Source organism: Eschrichtius robustus, chromosome 19 (genome assembly GCF_028021215.1).
Source record: "Eschrichtius robustus isolate mEscRob2 chromosome 19, mEscRob2.pri, whole genome shotgun sequence".
Taxonomy (NCBI): Eukaryota; Metazoa; Chordata; class Mammalia; order Artiodactyla; family Eschrichtiidae; genus Eschrichtius; species Eschrichtius robustus.
The window spans coordinates 14,328,884-14,355,551 of NC_090842.1; the positions used below are offsets into that span (position 1 = coordinate 14,328,884).

Genomic DNA, 26,668 nt, shown 5'->3' on the forward strand with positions numbered 1-26,668 from the left:
TAAAATAAATTTATTTATTTTTACTTTTGGCTGCGTTGGGTCTTCATTGCTGTGCATGGGCTTTCTCTAGTTGCGACGAGCCGGGGCTACTCTTCGTGGCGGTGCACGGGCTTCTTATTGCAGTGGCTTCTCTTGTTGCAGAGCACGGGCTCTAGGTGCACAGACTCTAGAGCGCAGGCTCAGTAATTGTGGCGCACGGGCTTAGCTGCTCTGCGGCATGTGGGATCTTCCCGGACCAGGGATCGATCCCGTGTCCTCTGCATTGGCAGGCGGATTCTTAACCACTGCACCACCAGGGAAGTCCCTTCACTTGTATTTTAATAAATATATTTACTGGTATTTTTCTGTTCATACCTACAGTTTACCAATAGCTCTAATTCTCTCCCTACCCTTCTCTATGAATGAGAAAATCTCTTATCTCCCCATTTGCTTCCAAACGAAAGAAAATTTTTTTCATTGCCTTATTTTATTTCTCCCCTTGCTATTTCCTATATTGAGGTCATATGAAATACTAATTTCAGATTTCTTCTCAACAATTATTTGAAATTACCTATCAATTTAATTTTGATTCTTTGTTCATTGTATCCTTGTACTTTCCTCTTGGATTCATTTACAAGAGGAATCATTTTGCTAATTAGAATTAATGTTTCATATTTTCCATTGTATCTGTTAACGTAAACATAAATTGTTTACAAATTAAAAAAGAAAAAAAGAAAAATTTTTAATTTTGTAGCACTTCTTTCAGATAGGGATTGTGTATATGGGTTGGTTACTTTGAGTCTTTGCATGTTTAAAAGTGTCTTTATTTTGCTCTCACGATAGTCTTGTCTGGAAAAGGCATTCGAAATTGAAAGTCATTCTAAACAGTTTGAATAGCTTACCCTATTGCTTTTGGTATTCAGTGTGGCCATGAGAAATCTGATGTTATTGTGAATATTACTTCCATCTATTTTCTCTAGAATCATTTAAGACTTTCTCTTTTATCCCAGTTTTCTGAAATTTTGTTCTCATGTACTTAGATGTGAGTCTGTTTTTCATTCACCTTGGCTGGCAACTTGGTGGGTTCCTTCAATTAGAAGACTCAGAGTTTGTCAAATAGCTCTGGACATTTTTTTCTTCAATTATTTCGTAGAGTATCTTCTTCCTTTTATTAGCTTGTTTTTCTGTTTCGGGAGCTCCTGTTAGATGGGCATTAGAACTTCTTGATATATATTTTATGTCTCATATTTCCTTTCAGCTTTATTGAGATACAATTCACATGCTATACAATTCACCCATTTAAAGTGTACAATTTAGTGCTTTTTTAGTATATTCACAAAGTGATCCAACCATCCCCACACTCAATTTTAGAGCATTTTCACCACCCCCAAAAGAAGCCCTGTCCCCAGTAACAATCATTCCCACTTCCCCCTAATCCATCCCTTATAGTCCTACGCACCACTAGTCTACTTTCTGTTCCTATAGATTTGCCTATTCTGGACATTTCATTTAAACAAAATCATATAATATGTGGCCATTTGTGACTGACTTCGTTCACTTAGCATAATGTTTTCAGCATTCATTTCAGTGTTGCATGAATCAGTACTTTGTTCCCATTACTTTTTATTGCCAAATAATATTCCATTGTATTTATCCATTCACTAGTTGATGGAAATTTAGGTTGTTTCCATTTTTTGCCTTTTTTTTTTTTTTTTTAAATTAATTAATTTATTTATGGCTGTGTTGGGTCTTCGTTTCTGTGCGAGGGCTTTCTCTAGTTGTGGCAAGTGGGGGCCACTCTTCATCGCGGTGCGCGGGCCTCTCACTATCGCGGCCTCTCTTGTTGCGGAGCACAGGCTCCAGACGCACAGGCTCAGTAATTGTGGCTCACGGGCCTAGTTGCTCCGTGGCATGTGGGATCTTCCCAGACCAGGGCTCGAACCCGTGTCCCCTGCATTGGCAGGCAGATTCTCAACCACTGCGCCACCAGGGAAGCCCCATTTTTTGGCTTTTATGAATAATGATGCTATGAATATTTATGTTTTTGTGTGGACGTATGTTTTCACCTATTTTGGGTATAAATTGCTGAATTCTATGGTAACTCTACATTTATCCATTTGAGGAACTGCCTGACTGTCTTCTAAAGCAGCTGCACTATTTACACTCCCACCAGCACTGCATGAAGGATTCATGTTCTGCACGCCCTTGCCAGGACTTGTTATTATTTCCTTTTATTCTTGCCGCTTCTTTGTGCTCACATGCTATTTCTTCACTTTCAGATCTTTCCCTAGGTGGTTCCATCCTCCATCCTGGCTTCAAGTACTACCTGTAAGCGGGTAATTCCTCTATAGTTCTCTTCAGCCCTGACCTCTCAGTGAGCCCCTGATCCATATGCTCCTTTTCTTACAGCACTTAGGCCATTTTGTAATTATGCATTCATAGTGCAACTATTTGATGAATGTCCATCTCCCTCCACCAGACTGTGTGTTCCAGGAGAACAGAGACTGTGCCTATTTTTGATCATTGCTGCATTACCAGCACATAGTATATAGCATATGGCACATGTGCTCAAGAGATGCTTGTTGAATTGACGAATGAATTAGGACAAACAGCTCACGTGTGAAAGACCCTGAGGAGTCTTAGAGTCGATGGCTCTAAGTTGAATCCTGGCTCTGATGTTACTAGCTGTGTCAAGGGCTCAGCGTGATGCTGGACACTCTATAAGCCCTCAGAAAAGGGATCTTTTGTTATTATTTTTCTGGTCTGGTGTTTGCTGGTCCACTGTTACCTACTGCTTAAAGATTTTCATGATTCTGCCACCTTGAAGGCTTGGAATGGACCTACACGTTGGCTGGCTAGCCCTGCAATCTGGTCTCATCTTAAAGAGTCTGGGAATCCTGAATGCCTTTGCCTGGTCCCTGTAAATGGTCAGCCTCACAGGATAACGCTAGGCTGGCTGTGAGAGGACATCTTCACTCCCAACACGGGGATCATCAGCCTCAGGGTCAAACCTCCGGGGTCCCAGGGCACAGCCTTTAACATGTGGATACCTTTGCTGTGTACAGTCCCTCCTTGTGGGAAAAGAAGTTCAGCTTGTAGTCTTTCTTGGAGGCAGACAGCACATCAATGTAATCAAGGCCCTTTAAGGTGACACTTAGGTCGGGCTTCTCCGGTTTCAACATTTCCACAATGACCCGGAATCTTGGGGAGCACAGGGGTGCAAGAATAGAGGACAGACAAAATGAGACAGTTTGCCCAAAGGAAAGAGGGCAAGGTGCCATCTCCACTCTTGATTTCATGGAAAGCACACGGGTCCAGGGTTCTAGTCTTCACTCTGGCACTAACAGTAACAGTAACTACCATTTACTACCCGCCTATTTTGTGCCAGAACTGAGTCGGTGCACCGCACGTGTTACATGACAGGCTTTCAGTCCTCACCTCACAGTGCCTGTCGGAGGTACCTCTCGTTATCCTCTCCATCTTACTAGGGAAGAAATTGAGGCTGAGAGAAGGAAGATGACAGCTCAGTTAACAATGCCTAGTTTTTTGGGGAACTAGCATTTCAGCTTGTCTGGGCCTTCATCCACTATGCTGAGCAGGCAGTTCTCTTCTCCCAGCCTTTGGCTTCTTTTCCATAAAAGAAGGGGACCAGGCTGGTGGGCCTCAAGCTCCTCTAGGTCTTCTGTTCTCCTCCACTCTCACTGCAAGTACGAGACCCAAGGGACGTCCTTCTCTGGCCAGTGGCTTACGTGATAAGACAGGGCTTTCAATAATAACAACCACGATTATCGTTTTGACAATAATAATGACAGCTAACCTTTACTGAGCACGTATTTTGTGCCAGGCTCTGTTCTAGGAGGTTTTCAAGTTACCAGCTGCTCATGGAGAGCGCTGAACAGGAGACGCTCTCTGGGGCTCAGTTCAGGCAATGCCTGGCCACAGCCCAGAACTTTGACTCTTTAGCTCCCACTGTCCTCTAGGGGCCCTGACCGGGGGAGGGGCTAGGCTCGACGGTGCGAGTCCTCCCCCCGTCTCCCCCACTCCCTCACCTCTGGGGCTTGTTCAGCCAGTTGGTGATTGGCAGGAGCTCAGTGTAGGGCGTCTTACATGGCACTTCACGGTAGATATTGGCCACGGCTTTGGGGAGCTCGGAAGTCCCATGCAGTACATACAGCCAGCCGGTCCCATCTGGGAGGGGGAAGAAGAGGGTGCCCTAAGAGAAGAAGAAATGTGGTCAGAATGACACAGAGGGTCCTTTATTAGCTACCTCTCAGGCATGGCAGTAGCACAGGATTAATGGAGGCTCTGCAAATAAGCATTAACACTTTTGGAAAGCAGCTTGGGAATATGTTCCCAAGAGTCATAAAAATGTTCATGTGTATTTGAACCAGGGATCCCATCCCAAGGAACTTACTGAAGAAAAATCCCTACAGCAGAAAAAGTTACATATATACATACACGTGTATATTAGAACTACTTATATTGATGAAAATTTAGAGATAACTTAAACATCCAACAACTGGGGGATGTTAAATAAATTATGGAACTGTCATTCAATGAAATATTAGTCAGTCGTTAAAAATGATTATCACAAAGATTACATAGTTAAATAGAAAAATGCTCATGATATAATGTAAGGTAAAAGTAAACAGGTTGCAAAACTGAGGATGATGTGATGGCAGCTATGGCTGTATTTGAATAAGGATTCAAAGTAGTGAAGACAGACGAAAACAGTTCTTTTTGGGGAGGGGAGGTGGAAGATTGTGGCTTTTCTTTTTTTTGATTTTTATTACAGTCACTATGATGCTATCTGTGCACTTAAACTAAGTATTAATTGCTTGATGCTTAGCTGAGGACTCCATTTTAGAACTGAGCCCCTGGTTCCAAGAGAATCCCCTCAGCATGAAAATACATGGACCAAAAGGGAAGCTTTGGACTTGATAAGCTTTGGACATGATTCCCCGTGGATCCAGTATCATTTGTGGGGGTCCCCTCTTGTCTTAACATTCTCTCTCACACAACTCCTCCCTCCAACCGTGCCAGGAAAACAGTGGGGGAGGTGGGGCTCAACCTACCTGATGCTTGCGGTTCTCCACATTCAAGGTGCGGGGCCGGTAGGTAATCTCATAGGGCTTGTTTTGCTGATGGGGCTCCAGGGTGATGAACTCGGGCCCCTCCCAGTGCTCGCCTTCAAAGATGGGGTGCAGATTCCAGGTTTGGTTGGTGCGGTTTGAAAGCATGATGGTCTGTATGTGCTTGGAGCGTACCTGGCAGGTGAAATTCACCACCTGGAAGAAAACAGGAACCTTAAGCAGGCAGTGGAATTTACAAATCTGGAGTTCAAGGAAAGGTTCAGGCCATATATAGATAGATAGATAGATAGATATATTTGGGTGTTGTCAGTATAGCAATGTTTTTTTCAGGCCAAGAAACTGGATGAGATCATCAAGAAGTAAATGTATTTAGGAAAAAAGAAGGAATTTCAGGACTAATTCCTGACTGGCATGTTCCAATGTTAAGAAAAATCAGAAGAGGAGATGAGAAGAAGCAGCTAATAAGGTGGGAGGAAAACAAGTAGAGGGTGGTACCCTGGAGGCCATGTAATGAAGGAAGTGAGTGAAGGAGGAGGGGCTTGTTCAAGGCGTCAAATGCTATCGACAGGTCAAGTAAGATGAGTGGTGAGAACTAGCCATTGAGCTTAGCAACATGGACAATGTCGTACTGGTGTGAAGAGAGTCAAAAAGATCACCAGTGGGACAAGAATAGAGTTTAGCAGGAGACCCACACATATATTATCAATTGGTTTCTGACCAAAGTACAAAGGCAATTCAGTGGAGAAAGGATAATCAATTAAATAAATGCTGCTGGAACAACTGGATATCCATGTACAAAAAAAATGAATTTTGGTTCATGTCTTACACTACACACAAAAATGAACTCTAAACAGACTGAAGATCTAAATTTAAAACTTGTGTCCTGAATATACAGAGAGCTCTCAAAACTCAGTAGTAAGAAAGCAAACAACCCAAATAAAAATAGAAGATCTGAACAGACACTTCAACAAAGAAGATATATGGATGGCAAATAAGTACCTGAAAAGATGCTTAACATCATTAGTCGTTAGGAAAATGCAAATTAAAAACCACAATGAGACATCACCACATACCTGTTAGAATGACTAAAATTAAAAAAAAACTGACCATATCAAGTATTGGCAGGGATGCGGCACAAGTGGAAATGTCAGACGTGGCTGATGGGAATGTAAAATGGCACAACCACTTCGGAAAACAATTTGGTAGGTTCTTAAAAAGGTAAACATATACCTACCCTATGACCCAGCCATTCCACTCTTACATACTTACCCAAGAAAATGAAAGCATATATTCTTGCCAAGACTTGTACATACACATTTATAGCATACTGCATGATTCCATTTATATAACATTGTTGAAACAACAGGAGATGGAGATCAGGTGTCTATGACCACAAGCAGTGTTGCCAGCAACTATCAGGTTTCCACTATTAGGTTTCCAGGAACAGGGCTAGCAGAGGATTAACCCAAGCCCATTTTTTAACCATAGAGAAAGCGAAAGGTGTTCACCCCTTACTTACAGAGCTTATGACAGAATTTGATCTAGCCAGAGATGTCAATACAACCTTCCCTGAGAATGAGATGCTTGAGTTGAGAGCTGAAGAATAAGTAGGAATTAACTAAGTGAAGAGGGGAAAATGAATATATCAGCGGTGGGAACAGCATGTGCGAAGGCCCTGTGGTGGGAGGGAGCAGGTCTACATGTTTGATGTGGGCACCAAGGACTGTTTGAACAGGGCCACTTGTTTCTAGAAGGCCTGACTGAGTTCTCCTGTGGGGCTTGCTGGGCCCACTCTGGCCACTGGCCCATCTGTGGGCAGCACCTACTGACCTCTTTTACCGAAGGTGGTCCCACGCAGACTCCAGACAGGGTTAGGCTCAGAGGACTGCCACCCTGGATGAAGCAGAGCAAGTTTTTATGGAGGATCTCCTTGCCCACCTCAGTAGGATGGTAAGTCACTTCGAAAGAAACCTCCATGCCTGCGGTGATATAGCCCTCTTCCGGGCTGATGGAGAAATGAGGCTCAAATTTTCTGGCGTCCCATTTAAACCTTTTCCAAGACAAAAGGAGACAAGGTAGTTTACTAATATCCTTGGGGTGTCCTCAATCCTGCTGAGAAAAGAGATTTTGCCTGCGCTTTTAGCTGGGAGGTTCATCCCCTCGTGCACTCCCTGGGGCCTGGGAGGAGGAAGACTGCTGGGCAAAGCAGAGGCAGGCGGGACGAAGGCCAGGTCGTTCCTGGGTGGGTTCTCTAGGCTCTCCCTTGGGGCTGAGCAGGGTGGGAAGTGGCACACCGGGGGGCATGTGCATGAACACGCTTACACGTGTACCCGAGGTCACACAGCTAGGATGTGGCCAGGCCAGGACTGGGACCCTCCCGAGACTGTGGCCATAACCGCTCCCTGCACTGCCTCTCAGGTCTGATCGGGGGGTGGAGATGATCCCTTCACATGAGAGTTGCCCCTCTTCTTGGTGGCGCTGGGATCCGATGGCCCTGTGTGGTCACCCCCTCTGTGGTCTGGCACTTGGTCCAGGCAGGAGACAGAGGGTGGATGGTGCAGACCACTGCTTCCAGTGCCAAGGCTGCCATTCCACAGCCTCAGGGCACTGTTCAACTGAGGTCGGTGTGAAGGGTGCCCCCTGCAGGTGTGTGGTGCGCAGCGGGCACGGCTATGGCAGCACTCCCCAAGTAGTGCCTGGGTGGGTCCCTGCTGGCAAGTCATATAACCACTTTGAGCCTCAACTTCATCTGTGAAATGGGGACCATATAGTAACCACTTCAGAGGGTCCTGGGATAGTTAAATGGGAATCCAGGCCCAGAGGGCTCTCCTACCTCGCACCCACGTCGCCCGTGTTCAACATGAGGATGCGACGCGTGGCTTGTGTCCGACACACGACTGGTCCGAAGGGAAGATGTTCCTGGTCCAGGGAGATCTCCAGGGCCTGGCAGCAGCCGCTGAGGAGGAAGAGGGGCCGCAGGAGCCCCATGCACTCCATGAACACCTCTTCAGAGAAGGGAGGGACACGCTTCTTCGGGGCGAAGTTGACTTCCAGCTTCCGGACCTCTTTGGGCTTCAGAGTGATGTTGCGGAATGGTGTCAAGGTGATGACCTGGATAAAATGACAACGAGCCTCAGCAGCTGAGGGTGGGGTGCTCCTGAGGCTCCATTTCCGGGGGTCCTGCTGCTGGGACCGTATCAGGCCAGGTGTAATGTCATTCTGCCCTCTCCCCAGCTGTGTCACCTGTGGTGAGTTACTGAAACTTTCTGTGATTTACTCTATGGTGAAGATCCTGATCACCCGTACAAAATGTGTGGCACGTAACAGGCATTCAGTTGGTGTTAATTCTCTTTCCAGCCCCTTGCAAATAACCCCTGCTCTCTGGTGGAGGAAACAGTAAGAGCAAGTAGAAAAGACTCAGTGCTCCGGTGGTTTTCAAGGCGCACTCCCTGGGCTCCCTGCATCACATTTCCCAGTGTGCTGGTTAAAAGGCAGACTCTTGGGTCCTGCCCCAGCCCGAGAAAACCAGTCTCCTTGGGAGAGCTTGGAACCTGCATTTGGGGACTCATGTGTTCTAAAGTTTGAGAACCACTGTTGGAACTTGAATATAAGGGGCTACTCTCTCCCCTTGGTCCTGGTAAAAATCAAATCAAAATCAGCTTGAAGGAAGTCAAGGCCTTTTCATCCTTGAGCTCCCTTTGGTACGGAGTGCTGAGCAGTCACCAGGAAGTGGACTGTGGCGGGCAGGGGGTGGGGTGGGGGGGGGTGGAGATAATGGCTGAGAATCACAATAGGAAAGTGACCTTAGAGATTTCTCAAAACACAATGATGGAAGTGACCCCCCGGGGTGACAGTGCCGGTTCAGGCCATTCTGGCAGCTTTTGTCTCACCACCTCAAGAGGCAGAACTGGTGCAGCCGAACTCTGAGGGGCCCTGACCCACTGGAATGAGGACTTTACTTTGGATTAATGAGGAAAGGGAAGCAGCAAGTTTTCCCTCTTTTTCTGGATGGCAAAGTGGGTGATGTGGGGTCCGGGGACGAGATGCCCACTGGGTCTCCTGCTTTGGTTGGCCTCTCACAGCCAGTGTTCCTGTATCCTGCAATCCTCAGATGGTCCACAGCACTCCTACCACATTGAATCACACCTAGGATTCCAAAAGCATCAATCCCTTTGAGCATATATAATCTTGCCTGCCAGAAACACTCCTTCCCAACCTGTCTGACCGGGAGATACCTCTTCATCCTGTAAAACTCAGTTCAGACCTCTCTCCACTGTGAGGCCTTCTGTAGCCCACCGAGCCCTCCTCTGAGCAGCCCTGGTCCTGAATCACACCCTGCTTCTGCAACTTCTAGGCTTTCCTGGGACTGTTCATGTGTCTGTGACCCCAAAAGATTGTGAACTCAACCAGACCAAAGTCTATGTCATATTCACCTTACTATGGACTGAATTGTGTCCCCCCAAGTCCATATGTGAGTAGTATTTGGAGATGGGGCCTTTGGGAGGTAATTAGGTTTAGAATGAGGTCATGAGAGTGGGACCCTAATGATGGGATTAGCACCCTTATAAAGAGGGACACCGGAGAGCTGGAGCTTGCTGTCTCTCTGACATGTGGGGACACAGCAAGAAGGTGGTCGTCTGCAAGCCAGGGGGACGGTCCTCACCAGAAACTGACTATGTTGGCACCCTGACGTCAGACTTCCAGCCTCCAGAACTGTAAGAAAATAAATGTCTGTTGTTTAAGCCACCCAGTCTGTGGTGTTTTGTTATGGCAGCCCAAGCTGACTAAAGCACACCTTTATATTTCCAGCACGTAGCACGGATTTACTGAGTAAATGTAAGAATGAATTGAATGAAGGAATGGATATAGTCCATCCTCAGAACGAAATACACCTGGTCCATTTTCAAAGGGCCACCCAAACACTGTGAGATGGGTAGACGGCAGCCAGGACTGTAGCTTCTCTCTTTAGGGAGCTCGAGGACATGGATTTGGCAACAAGCATGCTTCTTTCACACGGCGGATTGAAGTGTAAAGAGGGACAAGCTTTTGGGGGCAGATGAGTGACGTATATCGAAACACGCTCTTCCTTTTGGTGCAAGAAGCCCACTCCTAGGGGTATGTATTAAGCAGAGAGTCATGGATTCACACAAAGTTTTGTTTACATGGATATTACAATGCTGCCTATAAAATAAAAAACCAGGAACACCTGAAATGAGCAGAAGTAGAGGACTGGTCCATCTGCATAATGGAGGTATAGAGGAACAAATGACATTGAATGTTTAGGAGCTACTGCAAGTTGGGAAAAGCAGGTTTCAAAACAATCTGAACATTAATATTTTGTTTAAAAAATGTGTAGGAAAAACAGGGGAAAGATAGGTACCAAAATGTTAAGTGATTATTTCTGGGTACGCGATTATAGGCGAAATGTTTTGCTTTGTGATTTTCCATATTTTTCAGATTTTCTGCTGTGATGATATATGTATGTTCATTAGAGCCCAGATCTTCTGAATCCATCAAGGGCACTTCTCTTTCTACATCACTGTTGCCCTGTGGAGGCATGTAGCCTCTCCAAGCCTTGGTTTCCTTACATGTAAAATGAGAATAACAGAAGCGCCACCCTACACTGTTTCTGTGGAGATGATCGGAGGCAGCACAGCGAGAGCCCTCAGAACCGCCCGGCACACTGAAGGTGCACGAGAACCGTGAGGTGGCAGTGTCGCTACCATGGTCATCCCTGTCATCGGGGCGGGGGGGGGGGGGACGTGGAGGGATGGGGCATGAAGATGCCACTAGGGGCCCGAGCACCAACCTTGGGTTCCTGGAGTTCTGGAATCGAGAACAGGACTGACAGGTTGAATGTGAGCTGGGCTTGGCTGTTGTTCACGATGGAAATCGTTTTCTTCGCCACTTGTCCAGGCAGGACAGCTCCTAACTTCACCATCTTATTGGCTGGATCGAGGACTAAAATCTGTGGGACAAGAAAGAGAGCAGGGAAGGAGGGTTCTTCAGTTAATGAGAAAAAGAAATACAATACGTGTACCCTGGTGAGGCAAGGCTGGTTCCCCCTCTTTCTGTGTCCCTCATTCTTCACATTGGATGGGCATTCGCCCACTCAACAAACATTTACGTGCTTAAAATGCCCACTAAACAACTTGTTGCACAATCACATAATTACGGCTGGGTTCAGAGATGTTAGGAAGGAAAAGCTCAGGGTACAAGGGGCTGAGCCAGCCTGCGGGTGAGGGAGGCTTCCCTGAGGAAGACACGTTCCTACTGAGAGCTAAAGGAAGGGTAGGATAATGTGGGTTTGCGTCAGGGTGGTGTGGGGCTGGATCCCGAGGGAGGAGACAAGCTGTGGTGAGGTCCTGAGCTGGAGGGAGTGGTCTGGTCAGGCCCGTGACTGGGAGCGAGGGGGAGACACGGGAAGACAGTTCGGAGAGGGGTCAGGTTTTCTTCTGGGAGAAGTGGGAAGCCAGTGCAGCCTGGAGTGGCCCCATCAAGTGTGTATCTTGGGAGGGTGCTCTGGCTCACTCCTCTGTGGAGACGGACTGGAAGAGGGCAGGAGAGAGAGCCTTGAGGAGTGAGAGGTGATGGTGGCAGCGGAGGTGGGAGAAGCAGGTACATTTCAAAGTCCTCATCTAAAGTACTGATCAAAATGCTGGCCTGGATCAGGCCAAGGTCAGGCTGGGCCTTGTCCTCCAGGATGACGTGACCCACACGAATAGCACCCACTGGTCACTGTCATTTGACCACTCACTAAACTGCACCCCTCCCCTACACGCTCTTTCTATCCTGCCCATGTTTCCATTTTGTGTACAAAGGCAAGGGTCTCCAGCCCCACCCTGTGAACTCCTGGAGGTGAGAGAACATGCTTAAGTCTCCTCTGCAGGATTTCTGCAAAGCACCTGACACAATGGGTGCTGAATGAGTGATGAAAGAATGAACACTCGAATGAATCAATGACATCAGAAGAGACCCCATCACTGGCTCGGGTGCAGACACACCAGGTGGCCTGGTCCTGTTGCTCTCTGGCTTGATGGGAAGGCTGCCGGGAATACACCCCTCCCATTTTCTCTTGGTTGCTGAAATGTCCCATGCATTGCCAAGGATCTTGGAAGGTCTTCAGTTTTCCAAAACTTCCTATTAAATACAAATACTCCCACCAGACAGACACCTTAAATGTTAACCAGACACTGGGAAGAAAGGGATTAGCAGCAGGACCGGTCCATTCCCTTCCTATTAGGAGCACCTGGTTAGAAGGAAGGCCCTCAGTCAAATAGGATCCTGGGAGCTGTGGCTGGCTGGAGAATGTCCGTCTGTGTGGTGTTAAGGAAAGATGTCCCGTAACTGAAAGGTATGTCTGCACACAGAGCTTAAAACAAATCTCACCTCGTAACCCGAAAACACTACATGCCCTAATGTGGGACGAAAAGGACATGCTTGGGAGGCTGCATCTGATAGTCTCAAACTTCTCCAAGAAAAAGAGTGTTTCTCCAGTGATATCCTGTGATTACTTGTATCCTTTGATACAGTAAAGTTTGGTATTGAATGAGATCTATGGGATTCACTTGGGTCTGATCTGACGATTCACCCCTTGGTGGGACTGGTTGACCCCCTGATAGAGCAGCTTGGGGACAGGAGACTTTGAGGGGGTGGCAGGTGGGCTCAGGCGGGCAAAGAAGGGCAAGAAGGAGGGGCGCCAAGCCCGAGGATCTCCCCAACTGGCTCTTACCTTCATTTCAGTGCCCTTCCCTTTGATTTCAACTACTTGTTGTGAGAGCCCATTGATTTCAAAGGGGATGAGTTCTCGATAATTGATACTTTCTCGAGGATAAAAGATGATGGGAATCTCCAGTGTCTTTCCTGGCTTCACCACATCAACTCGGAAGTTCACCTCAAGGTGGCTGGTGTTGGTGTACAAACACTCTAAGCTGGAGAAGATCAGGAGGAAGGTGTGTAAGCTCTCGGATGCCTGACCCAGAGGGGGAGATTTTGTCCCTTGTTTCCCTGAGCTGGATCCACTGCTGGATGTCCTGCCCAGCTGTCCTGGAGTCCAAATGTAAGGGCTGGAAGGGACTTCAGCAGTGATCCAGCCCGTGGTCCCCTGGGCACCGTCGAGTTACTTCCCCCAGATCACATCCAGAGATCCTGGCAGAGCCGGGCCTCAAATGCAGTCTCATGACCTTCTGCCCAGTGCTCTTTTCACTTCCTTTATCCTCTCTTCCTTGATAATGCAGCTCATGGTTTTGTGCCCTTTCATAAGAAGGAAGGGCTTCCGGAAGTAACTGGGTGGTAAAGCACAGTGGGGAGGAGTGTGTGTCCAGAGTCAGACAGACAGGAGCGTGGACCCGGGCTCTATCCCCAACTAGCCATGTGACCTGAGAACAGTTTACTTGCCCATCTGGGTCTCTGTTTCCTCCTCTGTAAGATGCGGGTAGTGATGGCTACCTCATAAAGTTGTTGTGAGGATTAAATGAGATAAAGTGACTAAATCAGTCACTAGACAGGGCACAGAGGAAACATTCCATAAAGGTGAGCTATTATTATTATTGCTAATTGCTCATCTAGAAGGGACCTTCAAAGATCATGTCCACCCTCCTTCACTTGTGGGTAGGAAGCACCTAGACCTCCATTACAGCCCCTCCTCATCTGCCTTCCGCGTATTTAGAGAAGGACTCTAGCTAAGGCAATAAATAGAGCGCAATGCCTTAAACAAAGTTAGACTCAGATTAAATTAATCAGGCAAGAAGGAGTGTAGGTAGATAAGATTTTAAATTAGTATTTAAAATTACATGACACTCTTATAATTTAACATTCAGGAGAATCATCATCACCAGCACCATCACCAGCATCACCGCCACAACAGTAGCAGCAGATTAAAAAAAAACTGAGCATTGGGCTTCCCTGGTGGCGCAGTGGTTGAAAATCTGCCTGCCGATGCAGGGGACACGGGTTCGAGCCCTGGTCTGGGAAGATCCCACATGCCGCGGAGCAACTAGGCCCGTGAGCCACAGCTACTGAGCCTGCGCGTCTGGAGCCTGTGCTCCCCAACAAGAGAGGCTGCGATAGTGAGAGGCCCACGCACCGCGATGAAGAGTGGCCCCCGCTTGCCGCAGCTAGAGAAAGCCCTCGCACAGAAACGGAGACCCAACACACCCAAAAATAAATAAATAAATTTAAAGTACACGCCGAAAATTAAAAAAAAAAAAAAAAAAACCCAACCAAAAACCGAGCATTTCCTATGTTCCAGGCATTGTTCTAAGTACTCTCTCCAAAGGAACTAATTTAATTCTTCTAATAGCCCTGTGGGGAGGTATGACTATCCCCCACTTCAGGCAAGGAGACAGAGGCACAGAGAGTTTAAAAATTTTGCCCAAGGTCACATAGCTAGGGAAGTGCTGGGATTTGAACCTAGACCTGTGCTACGTGATATGGTATCCACTAGACACATGTGGCTCTTAAAGTTAAAATTAATTAAAATAAAATAAAATAAAATAAAAGGTTCTGTTCTGCAGTGGCACTAGCCACATTTCAAGTGCTCCACAGCCACGTGCAGCTATAGGCTACCGTACTGGACAGTGCAGATATACAACATTTCTGACATTGAAGAAAGTTCAACTGCAGAGTACTAATCTGGAGAACTCTGAATAAACATAGGTCTCTGGGCCAGTTTTGTTTTCTTAGGTGTGGAATAGGGCCCAGAAACCTGGACTGGAACATTCCACACAGGGATGGCGCAGAGAGGCTGGATTTGAATCAGAAGCCTCAGGCTCGGGCTCAGTTTAGATCTGCCATTTACTGCAAGGTCAATGGCCTGAGAAATTAACTTTTTTTAACTCTCCAAACCTCAGTTCCCACAGGTCAGGTCATTCGGCATTGCCCTCCTCACTTTCAGAAGAGGATTTTTTTTAGCAGAGTAGCTCGTGGCTATCCAAGTACGAGTGTTAGCGGTGGGGAAAGGAGACTCAGGATTCACGCCCACCTGTGTTTGAGGCTTTCCCATAATCCTTCCTTTTCTGTCCTGGCAGGACCTCGCCTGTGTGGAGGCTGTAGGACCCACAGGAGTGGCAGAATCATCTGGAAGTTCTGGGAAGTCTGCTTACCTCATAGACGTCTCCTCCTTGTTGGTGACAACTAGGGTTTGTTTGTATGGGGGCATCCCAGCTTGGTAAATGAAGCAGGTCCCAAAGTTGTAGCTGGTGAAGGAGAAATGGACGGCTGGGCTCACGGCACAGCCTGAGATGCTGCACAAAAATGCTGGACCGTGGCTGATCTGTGGGAAGGGAACGGCAGGCGGAGTGTGATTAGAAGTGAGAGGAAAGGGCCCTTATGCCCACAGGTGAAGGAGGGAAACAGTCGAGTGCTTAAAAAAAATTCAGGTCTCAGGGCTCCATCTGCAGAGATTCTGATTAGCAGTTTACCTGTTTATTTAAGGAAAGCAAGGTGGGCCACTCTGCAGCTGGGCCCGACACTGGCTCTTGCTTTGCTCCTGCAGCAACGATTCAGCCTGAAGGCGGAGGGGTGTGCAGAGACTGCCAGTCGTTACCCAGCATCTGCCTCCCAGGGCCTCCTCATTAGCAGGACTCCGGCTGCCAGTGTGCCTGGGAAACACGCTTGACTTCCCATCCTTCGTTGCAGCTAAGGGTGGCCATCAGACATAGTTCTCAAGACAGAATGCTGTAAATGCGTTCAGTGTCGGACAGTGTTAAATGGTCTCACCTTGATTTTGAGTTCCAGGCCCTTCAAGACACATTTCTTCAATGGCTGGAAAGACAGGGAGGCGTGTGCACTCTGCCCCACATCCACACTGCCATCCGTGGGTGAAAATTCCAAGTACTGCAGCAGGGACTTGGGGCCGGACAGCTCTGCCTGGAAGCTGAAGTTGAACTTTCCGGTGTTGATAAAGCTGAATTCACACTGGACACATTCATTCAACTCCACCTGAGAGAGAACAGAGTTGAATGCTGAGTGAATGCAAACCATGGTTCCCTTCTCTGGGGTCAGGATATGCAACATGTTGGGGGAAAACACCCTTTGGGAAATAGTGATGGCAGATGATGTTCGTGAGTTGAGTATCATTAGCTCAGAGAGTCCAGCAAGAGCTACTAAGCAAGAAGAGCGAGATGACGTATCTGAAGAGTGAGATGACAATTCTTAGATCTCGCTTGGTAGCAAAACATCCTTCTGTAGGTTTAAGACAAGCATTTCCCCCTTCTCTCCCATCTCTCCACCCTCTGAAAAGTAAAATAAGCTTTCACATCAAAACCATACACATTCTGGGGGTGGAGCTGCTCCTGGCATGTTTCTGTTCTCCTGGTCTCCCCGGCATTTGAAACAGAGATTCAGCTACTACTCACTTGTACTGCTTTTCCCAGCCAGTGTGGAAACAGAGAGAGGGAGGCCCTCTCACATCTTTACCTCATAGAAGTTGACAGTGGTGGTCTGGTTGGGAGTCAAGAGAGTGATGGTGCCAGTCTTGTCCTTGCACTTGACCTCTACATTCATAGAGTAGCCCTCAGCCTTGACATTTAAGGTCAGAGGGTGGGCTTTCTTTTTCACATTGCAGATCAAATTGAAGTTCACTTCTCCTTCCTGCTTCGGTGTGAAGAAAATATCAATTGGGAACCTGGTTGGGGAAGAAGACAGCAGATTAGATAACTAGACCAACCTGTTAAAGAAGGTTGAATACTAAACTATTATACACTAGGAGGAAAAGGCATCCTAACTCCAAATCACGATGAATTTTCAAGATTTGCCAGGCACGGCAGGCCACTGCTTTATGGATTTGCAAACACACTGGATAGCAAGGAAAAGAATATAAACATAAGAAAATATTGAGAACAAGAGCTTAAAGTTCTCAATGCTCTACAATTCACTAGGAAAATTAACAACAGGGAATAAGTAGGACAGAGATGGAATTGTAATATCTAAATTTTAGAGTGGGGAGAGACTTCAGGGACGGGGCGCTCTAAGGGAAACCGATTCTCCTGGCTGGTGGGCCTGGGACCCTGCCATGTTGGGCGAGTGCAGTCCTGGGAGGCCTTCCTTTCTGTTTACCTGGACCGCGGTGGGACCCAGCCTTCCATGGGACATACGACCAGGCTGTTGCTGAAACCTTCAGAATATCGGGAGGTGTCCTGGAAGGCAAAATGGAACTCCTGCTCCTCCTTGTTGGTGATCTTCACGGTCTCCCTGGCCTCTCTGCCTGGTGGGGGGGAAACACCGCCCTCAGGGAGGCCTCGTGTCTGCTCCTGATCCACCTCAGGAGGCACGAGGAAGCCTTCGTAGAAGAGGTTCCCCAACTTCTTTCCCTTCCTCTTCCCAGCTCCTCGGCCTTTGGCCTCCTCTCTTCCTTCTTTTTGCTCTACAAGGGTCCTTCCTCCCAAAAGGACTCTACCTCTTCCTTCTGGAACTTTACCCCATCAACTGCCTGTTCCTCTTAGGTGGCTGCTCTGCCTGGGTCACAGCTCTCCTGGGATCCTCCTTGTTCCTTCAGACACAATGCCTTCCTGCTTTTGTTAAAGGGGGCTGGTAGGCCCCTCAGCTCTGCCCATATCTCTGTAAACAACCCCTGCATCGGACTCTTTCGAATTAGGCTTTGGGTATGTCACGAGTGTCCTGACAGGGCCCTGACTAATACATCTCCTATCACTGTTTTGCTTTTTCTTACTTTCCTTGACTATTGTAGAGCATTTATTTTTCCACATGAACTTTAGAATCATTTTTTCCAACTACCCCCTCACCCCAATCATTTTGGAACTAAGGTTGCCAGATTTAGCAAATAATTTTTTGGTATAAGTATGTCCCAAATATTGCATATTGCATGGCATAATGAACTATTATTCATTGTTATCTGAAATTCAGATTTAACTGTGCATCCTGTATTTTATCTGACAACCCTAGTTGGGATTTTCATTGAAACTCGATTAAATTTGCATTTAATTTTGGGAGAATTGACAAATGTTCAGATCTTGTTTGGGGGCATTTTAATAAGATTTTATAGTTTTATTCATATAGGTCCTGTGCTTTTCTCGTTACATTTATCCTTAGCTATTATATAGGTCTTACGAATGGAATTTTTTGTTTGTTTCTAGGTGCTTACTGCTAAAAGAAAGAGAAACCATTGATTTTTGCACACGTCTTGCATCCAGCCATTCCTACATTATCTTGTTGATTCTAGTAGTTTGTTTTGCTTTTCTCTAGAGTCTCTTGAGGTTATCTATGTATGAAGTCATCAGCAACAGCATAATGAGATAATTTTGCCTCTTTTTTCCCCAATGTTTATGTGAATTATTTAATTTTCTTGTTTTATTGTATTTGCTAAAATCACTAAGAAAGTGTCCAATAATGACGGTGATAATGAACATCCTTGCCTAATTCCTGACGTTAATTGAAGTGACTTTAGTAGTTTATTACCAGATAATATCTGCCCCTTGATTTTGGTTAATCTTCTTTATTCACGTTTTTCCCTCTATTCCTATTTTACTGTTAGAGTTTTTGTTGAGAATGTCTCCTGAATTTTAGCAATGACTTTTCAGTATGTATCTGTATGATCACCTGGTTCTTCTTTAATCTGTTGATGTAACAATTATATTGAAATGCACCATCATTGCATTCCTAGATTAAACCCTGTTTGTCTTATTATTCTTATGCTACATTGCTCATTTATTTGTTCAAAACCTTACTAAATGCTACAGTCTCCTCCTATCTGTTTATATGTATCAGTATAAGAAATGTATGGAAGTAATACACATCATATTGTTAACACTGGTTTCCTTTGACAGAAAGGAAAGGATGAGATGGAATGGGGAGGGAATGATTATTACATTTTTCCTTATACAACATCACATTGATTGACTTATAAAGAATATTACTTTTATAAATAAAAAAATCTAATGAATTACTAAAAAATCCTCTGACTTTAGTTGTATTTTACACACACACACACACACACACACACACACACAAAACATCACATCCATGTGATAGATTCACAGTGTTATAAGGGACTTGCCAATCATTTCCTTTATGTCCTTCAAGTCTCACCTCAAATGTCACCTTCCCACTGCCCACTAGCATTCCTTATTCCCCTACCCTGCTTTATTCTTCTCTGGAACACTTATCAACATCTGACATGCTATACATTTTGCTTTTTCATGTTTTGGTAGTCTGCTTCCTGCTACTAGAATGTAACCATCATGACAGTCGGGACGTGGGCTTTGTCCATCGCATTCCCAGCTCACAGAAGAGTGCCTGGCTCACAGAAGGGTCTCAGTAATATTTGTTGAACTGGATAAAAGTGTGAAAGGATGGCATAGTAATGTGATCACTTTGGCACAGAGCAAGAAGCAAACAGATACAGCCATAATCTGGGGGCACATGCAAGCAGGATGGGGCTGACATGGGGATCTGGAAAGAAACACAGTCAGTCCAGGCCCCAGAGGAATCTTCCAAGTAGGCTCTGTAGCAAGCCTCCTAAATTTCCTTAGGTTATTAGTGTGTGGGTTTAGAAGACACTTAATGGAAATTAGATTGAGAGGTTGAATATTTTGTGGCCTTGTGAATAGTGACAGAGGCCCTCTGACATGCTTCTGGAAGGCACCAGGAAGAGCTCCCCGCCCATGTCTGCTCCTGCAGCGCATTGCTGGGTTGGTCCCACGCCCCTCCCCCACAGGTCATGCCAATTCTAAATATAAACCAACAGGGCAGCCTTACCAATGAGGAGACAACTGAAGTTGAGATGTGACTTGTCCAGATTGATGAGAGGGTCAGTGGCTTTGCCTACCAGCAGGAAAGGGACTGTGATGTTGTGTTCGGGGATTAAGAAAGTCCAGAATGCTTCCGAGATGTCCAGATGGAAAGGTGTGAACTGGAAGATAATCTAAGACGACAGTTTGGAGCAGAGCAGTTAGAGGCACTTCTGTGTGTTTACTCCATGTGCCCTTAGAGGCTTGCCAGCCCTGGGGTTATGCTGGCTGACATTACCAGGTCATCACTTCCTTTCTACCCTCTTTGTAAGGGCACGTAAGTTTAGCTGTACCAGCAACATCAATCTCTGTTTGCCCAGCCCACCAAGTATTTCTAGGGGGGGTCTACCCCACTCACAGGCTCTGCTGGCTAGGCTGCCATATTTCATGCCATGTCTTTGGACGGCATGTAAAAATGGAAAGATTCAAGGTAGAAGCTTGTAATCTGGGCTTTTCCTGAAAAGTCTGGGAGAACTGGCAACGCTGAGCCCACTGCCCTGTATGGTGACCTTCCAGAGAAGTACTGTGGCCAGCCAGCCCTGGCGCCCATCATTCCCTATCACTGTACCCTTGGCCTGCGTCATTCATTTGTATGGTCTTCCTGAAGGCAACTGAATTCGGAATTTCCGTTTCATGGATTTATTTCTGCCTCCAAGATTCTCTGTGGAATTTACAGGACACAGGGTCCACAGATCTGTTTTGGCCAGCAAGTTCGTATTTCTTTCAGTCTGACCCTCTGCTCTAAATCACTGTGTGGACATTAGGACTAAACCATGGAACACGACTCCACTTTTCTGTTTTGCCCTTTGGCCTGACCAAGTAAAAATACATCTGTGTCCTTTCAATGCTGTCAGTCCCTTAGACAAAAATAACTCTTTACTTCTTATTCTTGTATGAGTCCTAGAGTCCCCAGGCATTGGTGTCCAGCTCTCCTTTCCTTGCTTTAATAATCTCAATTTTTAAAACTTCTGTTTCTCCATGGCCAACCAAGAGAGCTCGGGTGTGTCTTGTCCATGAGGACTGCCTAACATATACAGTAGCCACTCAAGAAACACTTGTTGATGGACACACCCTTAGGCTGTTCTCCCTAACTCTACCCATGCTCTACTACAGACCTGCTAAGCAGAGGGGCATAGAATTAATAAAGTCCTGGGTCAAGCGGTCCCCATTCACACACACCTCAGCTTTCTTTTCAGGGTGGATGAGGCCCTTTTCTGTAAGGCATGTGAAGGCTGGAGGGTTCTGGAGACTTTCAATTTCTTCAGAGACCCAGCAGAAGGAGTAGGTGCTATTGGTCGGGTTCAGTATTGTAAAAGTCCTGGCCGAGGGGGGAAGAATCGATAACAGAGAATGAGAGAGGGGCTAGAGGATTAAGAGAAACTCTTCTAGACTGTTCCCTAGCACAGTTCCTTTATGTGGGAATCAGAACTGTTCTGAGCACTTCGTTACTGCAGAAACAAAAACTGCATCTCACTTGGGGATCCCAAGTGTGGCTAGAGTTCTGGACTTTGGAATAATAATGACACCAAGGGCTCTTCTGCCCCAGTGATCCTCTGTGGTCAAGGCAGTGGTCAGGGATCCTATTTTTATGTCTTCCAAGTTTTCCAGAGTGTCAAAACTAGGGAGACAGAAGTCAGCTTCCTCACGGAGACAGTTCTCTAAAGTCAAACCGCAGGATAGCAAGCGTGCTTCTACGTGTCAGTCTAGCTTGCTACTCTGAATTCCTCCTCTGAGTTTTTAGAAGGACTGACTGATATGAACTCAACTAGTGCAAACCTAAATGACTCACCGGAGATTCTTCCCTCCTATGCCCACGCTGGTGAACTCAATCACCCGGGTGTTTGGATCCAGAGCCCCACCACTAGGCCCTTGGAGATCTGGGTTGCGCCGATGACCGCTGATGTAGTCCGAGTCTTTCAGGTCAAAATGGCAGAAGGGCAGGGAGCTCCGCCCTTTTGCTGACAGGACTGGGCCTTGCTCTCCAGGTGGCAGGTTAGGAATCCTGAGAGGATAAGGTTATTTTGATCTATTTTTAACTTTTTAATCGATTTTTGCTTTCGTGGTTGGAAATGAATATGACACCCACTAGAATGTGACCTCCATGAGAGCAGAGGCTGGGTCTGTCTCGGTCAACAATATAACCTCAGTGCCTTGAACAGTACATGATACATAGTAGGTGGTCACTAATTACTTGTGGAGTGGATGGATGCATGAATGCGCTGAGTATGAGGAGCCTGAATTCTGGTTCCTTCTGTGTACCTTACTATGGCCTCAAGTTACTTCCTTTACCAATGGTGAGAAAACCTCCCTGCTGTAAGGTCAGCACAGAGTCTTTCCCTCTGGGCTCTTTCATAGGCATCTAGTGGGATATGAAAAAGGACTCAGACATCCTTACAAAACTACCCTGAGCTCCTTGGAGAAAGTACACTAGATGTGAGCAGACCTCGAGCCCCAGCACCAAGCTTAGGTGGCCCAGGTGTGGGAAAGGTCCCTGCAGTGTGACTGCAGGGTTTCTATAGGTCTTATTGTTCACATAGGTCTCTGCCACCCTATGCCATGGATCACAGACTTCCTCTAAGGTAGGTGTTCTCCATGGAGCTGGCCGGGGAGTGGGTACCACATCAGGGACTTTCATTGCCAGATGTTACTGGACTGACTCTCCTCTAACTGGACCTGGGCCCCATCTGTGCCTCGCTTACTATGTACCAGGTCCACCTCCTCCATCGCCACCACCACCTAATGTTTATCGTACTTATTGTGTGCCAGGCACTGTTCTAAGCTCTTCACTTGAATTAGCTCATTTAGTCTTCACAACTCTACAAGGTGGGTATTGTCATTTGCATTTTACATAGGAGGAAACTGAGTCTCAGAAAAGGTACAAGAAAGCTTTCCCAAGTTCATGCTTGCCCCAGGACTGGAACCCAGCTGGCTGCCCACCATCCTGTTGCCCAGTGGAATCCTGTATGTGGCCGGGAAGGGGAGGTGGGCGGGAGGCAGGGTCTACAGAGGGTTGATGAGCTATACAAAAGACTGGATTCTCTTTGCTCTCCAAAGGGAAATGTGGCAATGTGGGGCTGAGGAGGGGTCTGGGGCTGGAAAGAATGGTGGGCGTGGTGGGACAGAAGAGGGGCTAGGAGCTACAGCGCTTTGTGCTGGGAGATCATCTCCTTACTGGCAGAAAAGATTGCTCTCGAAGTCTCCAACCTCCACTGGGGAGAATTTCACTTTGAGCTTCTGAGTCTTCCCCACGGGCACCATGCCCGAGACGGGCTCCACAGAGAAGGGTGGCAGGGAAGCTTCGTTCCAATGGTCCATGGCACTGTCCAGGGTGCTGCCCGTGTGCAGCGTGCCCTGGCTAAGCTGGTCATTTTGGGAGAAACCTGGGGGCAGATAGAGCGCCAGTGATATTCTGCACCTGCAGTGGGAGGGCAGGTGTAAGGCAGCCCACTCACAGGCCCTAGACACCCTCTGTGGGCTCACCTCTGCTAGTGGGTATACTTTGGGCCCCAGGGCCCAAAGAATGGGCTCCCATCTCTCACACGAGACTCATGAAAAATACTTCCATTAATTACATCAAGTTTTCATGTTTGTTTCCTTTTGGCTCAAGGGGGTGGGTCAAGTAGATGTCTGTGGGTCATATACCTCAAGAATAATGGGCTGTGAACATAATTTTTGGAGAATCATCGCTTTAAAGTAGGGGTTCACAATCTGGGGGCCCATGGAAAAGGGCTCATTAGAAAGGTCTGGGAATCTCCAAGTTGAAAGAGAATTAACGGATAATTGCCCACTAAGTGTTGGGCTCTTTTTAAAGTGCTTCACATATATCAACTGCAAATTGGGCATGGGTGTGTATTTTCCTGGGGAGACAGTTCAGAGCTTTCATCAGTTTCTCCAAGAGTCTGTAATCTTCTAGAAGGTTAAGATCTAAAAGAAAAGATTCCTAGGGATCTGTGAAGGTTAAGATCTAAAAGAAAAGATTCCTAGGGATCTGGTGTGGGCCCCAGGAAGGCAGATCTCAGCTCTTGAGTTTCTCAGGCCCATCTGGCTCTGCAGATGCCAGGAGGCCCCTGCTCTGCTTCTCCTCTGCTTCTTAGGGGGCCGTTGGAGCAGTGTTTGCTTCTCCATGAACAAGGCTCTTCTACTAACTGGGGACCCAGTTCAAGCCCTTGGTTTTACCCATCACCGCATTTACCTTGGTTATCTGGCATTGCAAAGCTGACAGCCTTTGCCGTCTCTTCTGAGATCCAGCTGAATTCCAGCTGCACATTTCCTGAATTAATCAGTTCAAACCTGCAAACAGATCAGGGAATGGAATTGAGAAATGTGCTTCAGATTTTTGTCCTGTCTGCACATCATCTGTACCGTTAACTTTTTTCTAAGTCAAGTCACTTCGTTTCTTAAATATTTCTTCAAAGACAAGTTTTAAGCAATTTTATCTGAACTCGTGCATGCGATATACTACTTGTATTTCCTTCTAAAACACACACAAAAATATATAACTATTAAAAGTAAAAGTATGCAGATGTTCAGCACTTAAATCATCTTGCATACTACCGGCAGCCTGTGCAATGAGCTCTCAGCCTGCGTCATGGTAATCCTGAAAAATTCCCATGAGAGAGGAAACAAACTCTATTTCACAAGACAGCACCTCCCTCGGGTGCAAATTCCAAAGGCTCTCCTTTCCTGAATCACTTTCCACCAGAAACAATGTCCTTCTGGTCAGAAACCATTTGACCCCTGCCTCAGATGCCTTCACTGACTGAGGCACATACTTGTCTCAAATTCTCAATTAGTGGAGACTTTTCTTGTCTCAAGTTTCCCTGCTCTAAGACAAGAACTGGGAGACAGAAGCTTTTTCTGGAATCACAATTAAACTTGATCACAGTCACAGCAAGAGGATGAGGCCTTGATGTAAGAAAATGGTTGTGCAAGAGAAAGAAACACACACGCTCTTCCCAGTTTTAGGGGAGAAGTAGGAGCTGAGAGTTGCGGGGGGGAAGTAGGTCTAAAGGTGGGGTTTAGGGATTAGATTCCCATTATCCGGTCCAGGTAGACCATGTAGCTGTGCCTGAAGTCAAGTGCTTTGGCCTCAGGGGCCTGTGTGAATTTATGTGCACTGGTCTTTATCCTAAAGCAAATTTTTATAAAGAGGAGAAATCTCAGTGGCACAGAAGACTTTTAGTAAAACGCATTCTTGGTTTAGGTCCAGGAGTGAACAAATGCTCTGTAAAGGGCCAGAGAGTAAGGTTTTTGGCTTTGCGTGCCAGAGATTTCTGCAGCAACTGCTCCCTCTGCTGTGGAAGTGCAGAAGCAGCCGTGGACGATAATAAACAGACAGGCACAGCTGTGTGTCCACATAACTGTATCTATAAAAATAAGCAGCTGGCTGGGTTTGGTCCACGGGCCAGAGTTTGCCAACCCCTTCTGTAGGTGAAATGGCCGTCGGCAGAAGATCCCACTTCCTGCTTCCTATCTTTTGGTTCTATAATAATTTGAGAGGATGCCTTAAGTGCCACAAATGCAGAATGAGTTGAACAAGTTAATTACTAATTTTTACAATGCAGAAAAGTCAGTGGCTTACGCTTTTGTGTTTGTAATTCTCAAAGAATAGTCACAGGCTTTCTCTCTGTCTATGTTGCTCTCTCTCTCACTTCTCTCTTTCTCACTTCTTCACCTGGCCACCTCCTATTTCTCCTCCAAAGTTCAGCTGGGCCACCACTTTGTCCGGGAAGCCTTCCCAGACACTTGTCTCTCCCCATATGTTGGTCTGCTTTAGGTACGCTTCCTGCAAACCCAGAGCACTGTACTGCAACCATCAGTTGAACTATTTTCACCCATTTCCCCAACACCCACTGCGAGCTCTTTGAGAGCAGGACCCACAGCATGCTTGTATCACCTGAGTGTGGATAAAGGGTTAACATAACCCTTTCTCTTTCTAAGGACAATTTCGACTTTGAATTAATTTTCTAGTTCTGTTTCTGTGGAAGCCTGATAAGAGAGAAATGTCAGCCTTATTATTAGACAACTTTGTTTATAGTAAAAATGACCCCTGATTGGTAACTTGCTTTGGGCGGGACTGGGAGGAATCATGATTCCCTGGAGGGAGGCCATAGCACTGGGGTTCTCTGAGTGTAGTGACTCTTGTAACAGGGCATGTCCCTTGCAGGGATCCTGGAAGCTATAGCCATGGAGTGGTTACGAGAAATGTTGGCTTCTGTTGGTCACGGCCTTCTAAGCTAAGATGGACCCCATGCCCGCTAGTGTAGGTATTGTCCAAGCTGTCACCTGGGGCAGGGGCAACAGGAATAGTTCCTGGGTGGTGATACGGGCTGTTGTAAGGACTGTTCCCACCGAAGCCCATTGCCTGATGTCACCTTCCCAGTAAGACTGTGTTTCCAGGTCTACATCTTGATTTCAAGTGTGAACTTCAACAGTTTTGTGGGTCTGAATGTTTCATTGGACCTACAAAGACCCTCTGGTACGCAGATGTGATGTGTGGTCTATGCTGTTGTGGACACTGAATAAATGTTTGATGAAGGAGCCAGTGAATGATGGAGTGAAAGAACTTCTCTGAGAGTGTCAGGAGGCTTTTGATGACTCACTCAAACACTCGGGTCTGGGAAACCAGTGTTTCCTTAAAGTGCACATCGCTCGTCTGGCACTTGTATGAAGCGAAATTCACGTGGGCACTGATCTGCAGCTGCAGTTCTCGGTAGTTTTCTTCTAGTACTGAGTAAGCAGGCTCAGGATCCGTCTCTATCACCTGTAACAAAGGCAGCCGTGTCCTCAGTGATGCAGAGCCACCTGCCTCACAGGAATAATGGGGAGAGAAAACAGTGCTTCATTCTA

General features: G+C 46.6%; 1 protein-coding gene across 2 annotated transcripts in view; it reads right to left on the reverse strand.

The window, feature by feature from the left end:
• Positions 1-26,668, reverse strand: part of HYDIN (HYDIN axonemal central pair apparatus protein) — a 348,607-nt gene that overhangs the window by 13,379 nt on the left and 308,560 nt on the right. For both annotated transcript variants that reach the window (XM_068527442.1, XM_068527441.1), the window contains 17 exons: positions 26,422-26,582; positions 24,012-24,109; positions 22,992-23,199; positions 21,609-21,821; positions 20,999-21,137; positions 19,788-19,953; positions 17,130-17,277; positions 16,491-16,698; positions 15,792-16,013; positions 15,176-15,345; positions 12,805-13,003; positions 10,882-11,040; positions 7,906-8,183; positions 6,903-7,122; positions 5,055-5,267; positions 4,029-4,192; positions 3,030-3,180 (listed from right to left, as the gene is read on the reverse strand). In XM_068527442.1, coding sequence (XP_068383543.1) covers positions 3,030-3,180; positions 4,029-4,192; positions 5,055-5,267; positions 6,903-7,122; positions 7,906-8,183; positions 10,882-11,040; positions 12,805-13,003; positions 15,176-15,345; positions 15,792-16,013; positions 16,491-16,698; positions 17,130-17,277; positions 19,788-19,953; positions 20,999-21,137; positions 21,609-21,821; positions 22,992-23,199; positions 24,012-24,109; positions 26,422-26,582 — 3,117 coding nt within the window. The remainder of the gene's footprint in view (positions 1-3,029; positions 3,181-4,028; positions 4,193-5,054; positions 5,268-6,902; positions 7,123-7,905; positions 8,184-10,881; positions 11,041-12,804; positions 13,004-15,175; positions 15,346-15,791; positions 16,014-16,490; positions 16,699-17,129; positions 17,278-19,787; positions 19,954-20,998; positions 21,138-21,608; positions 21,822-22,991; positions 23,200-24,011; positions 24,110-26,421; positions 26,583-26,668) is intronic.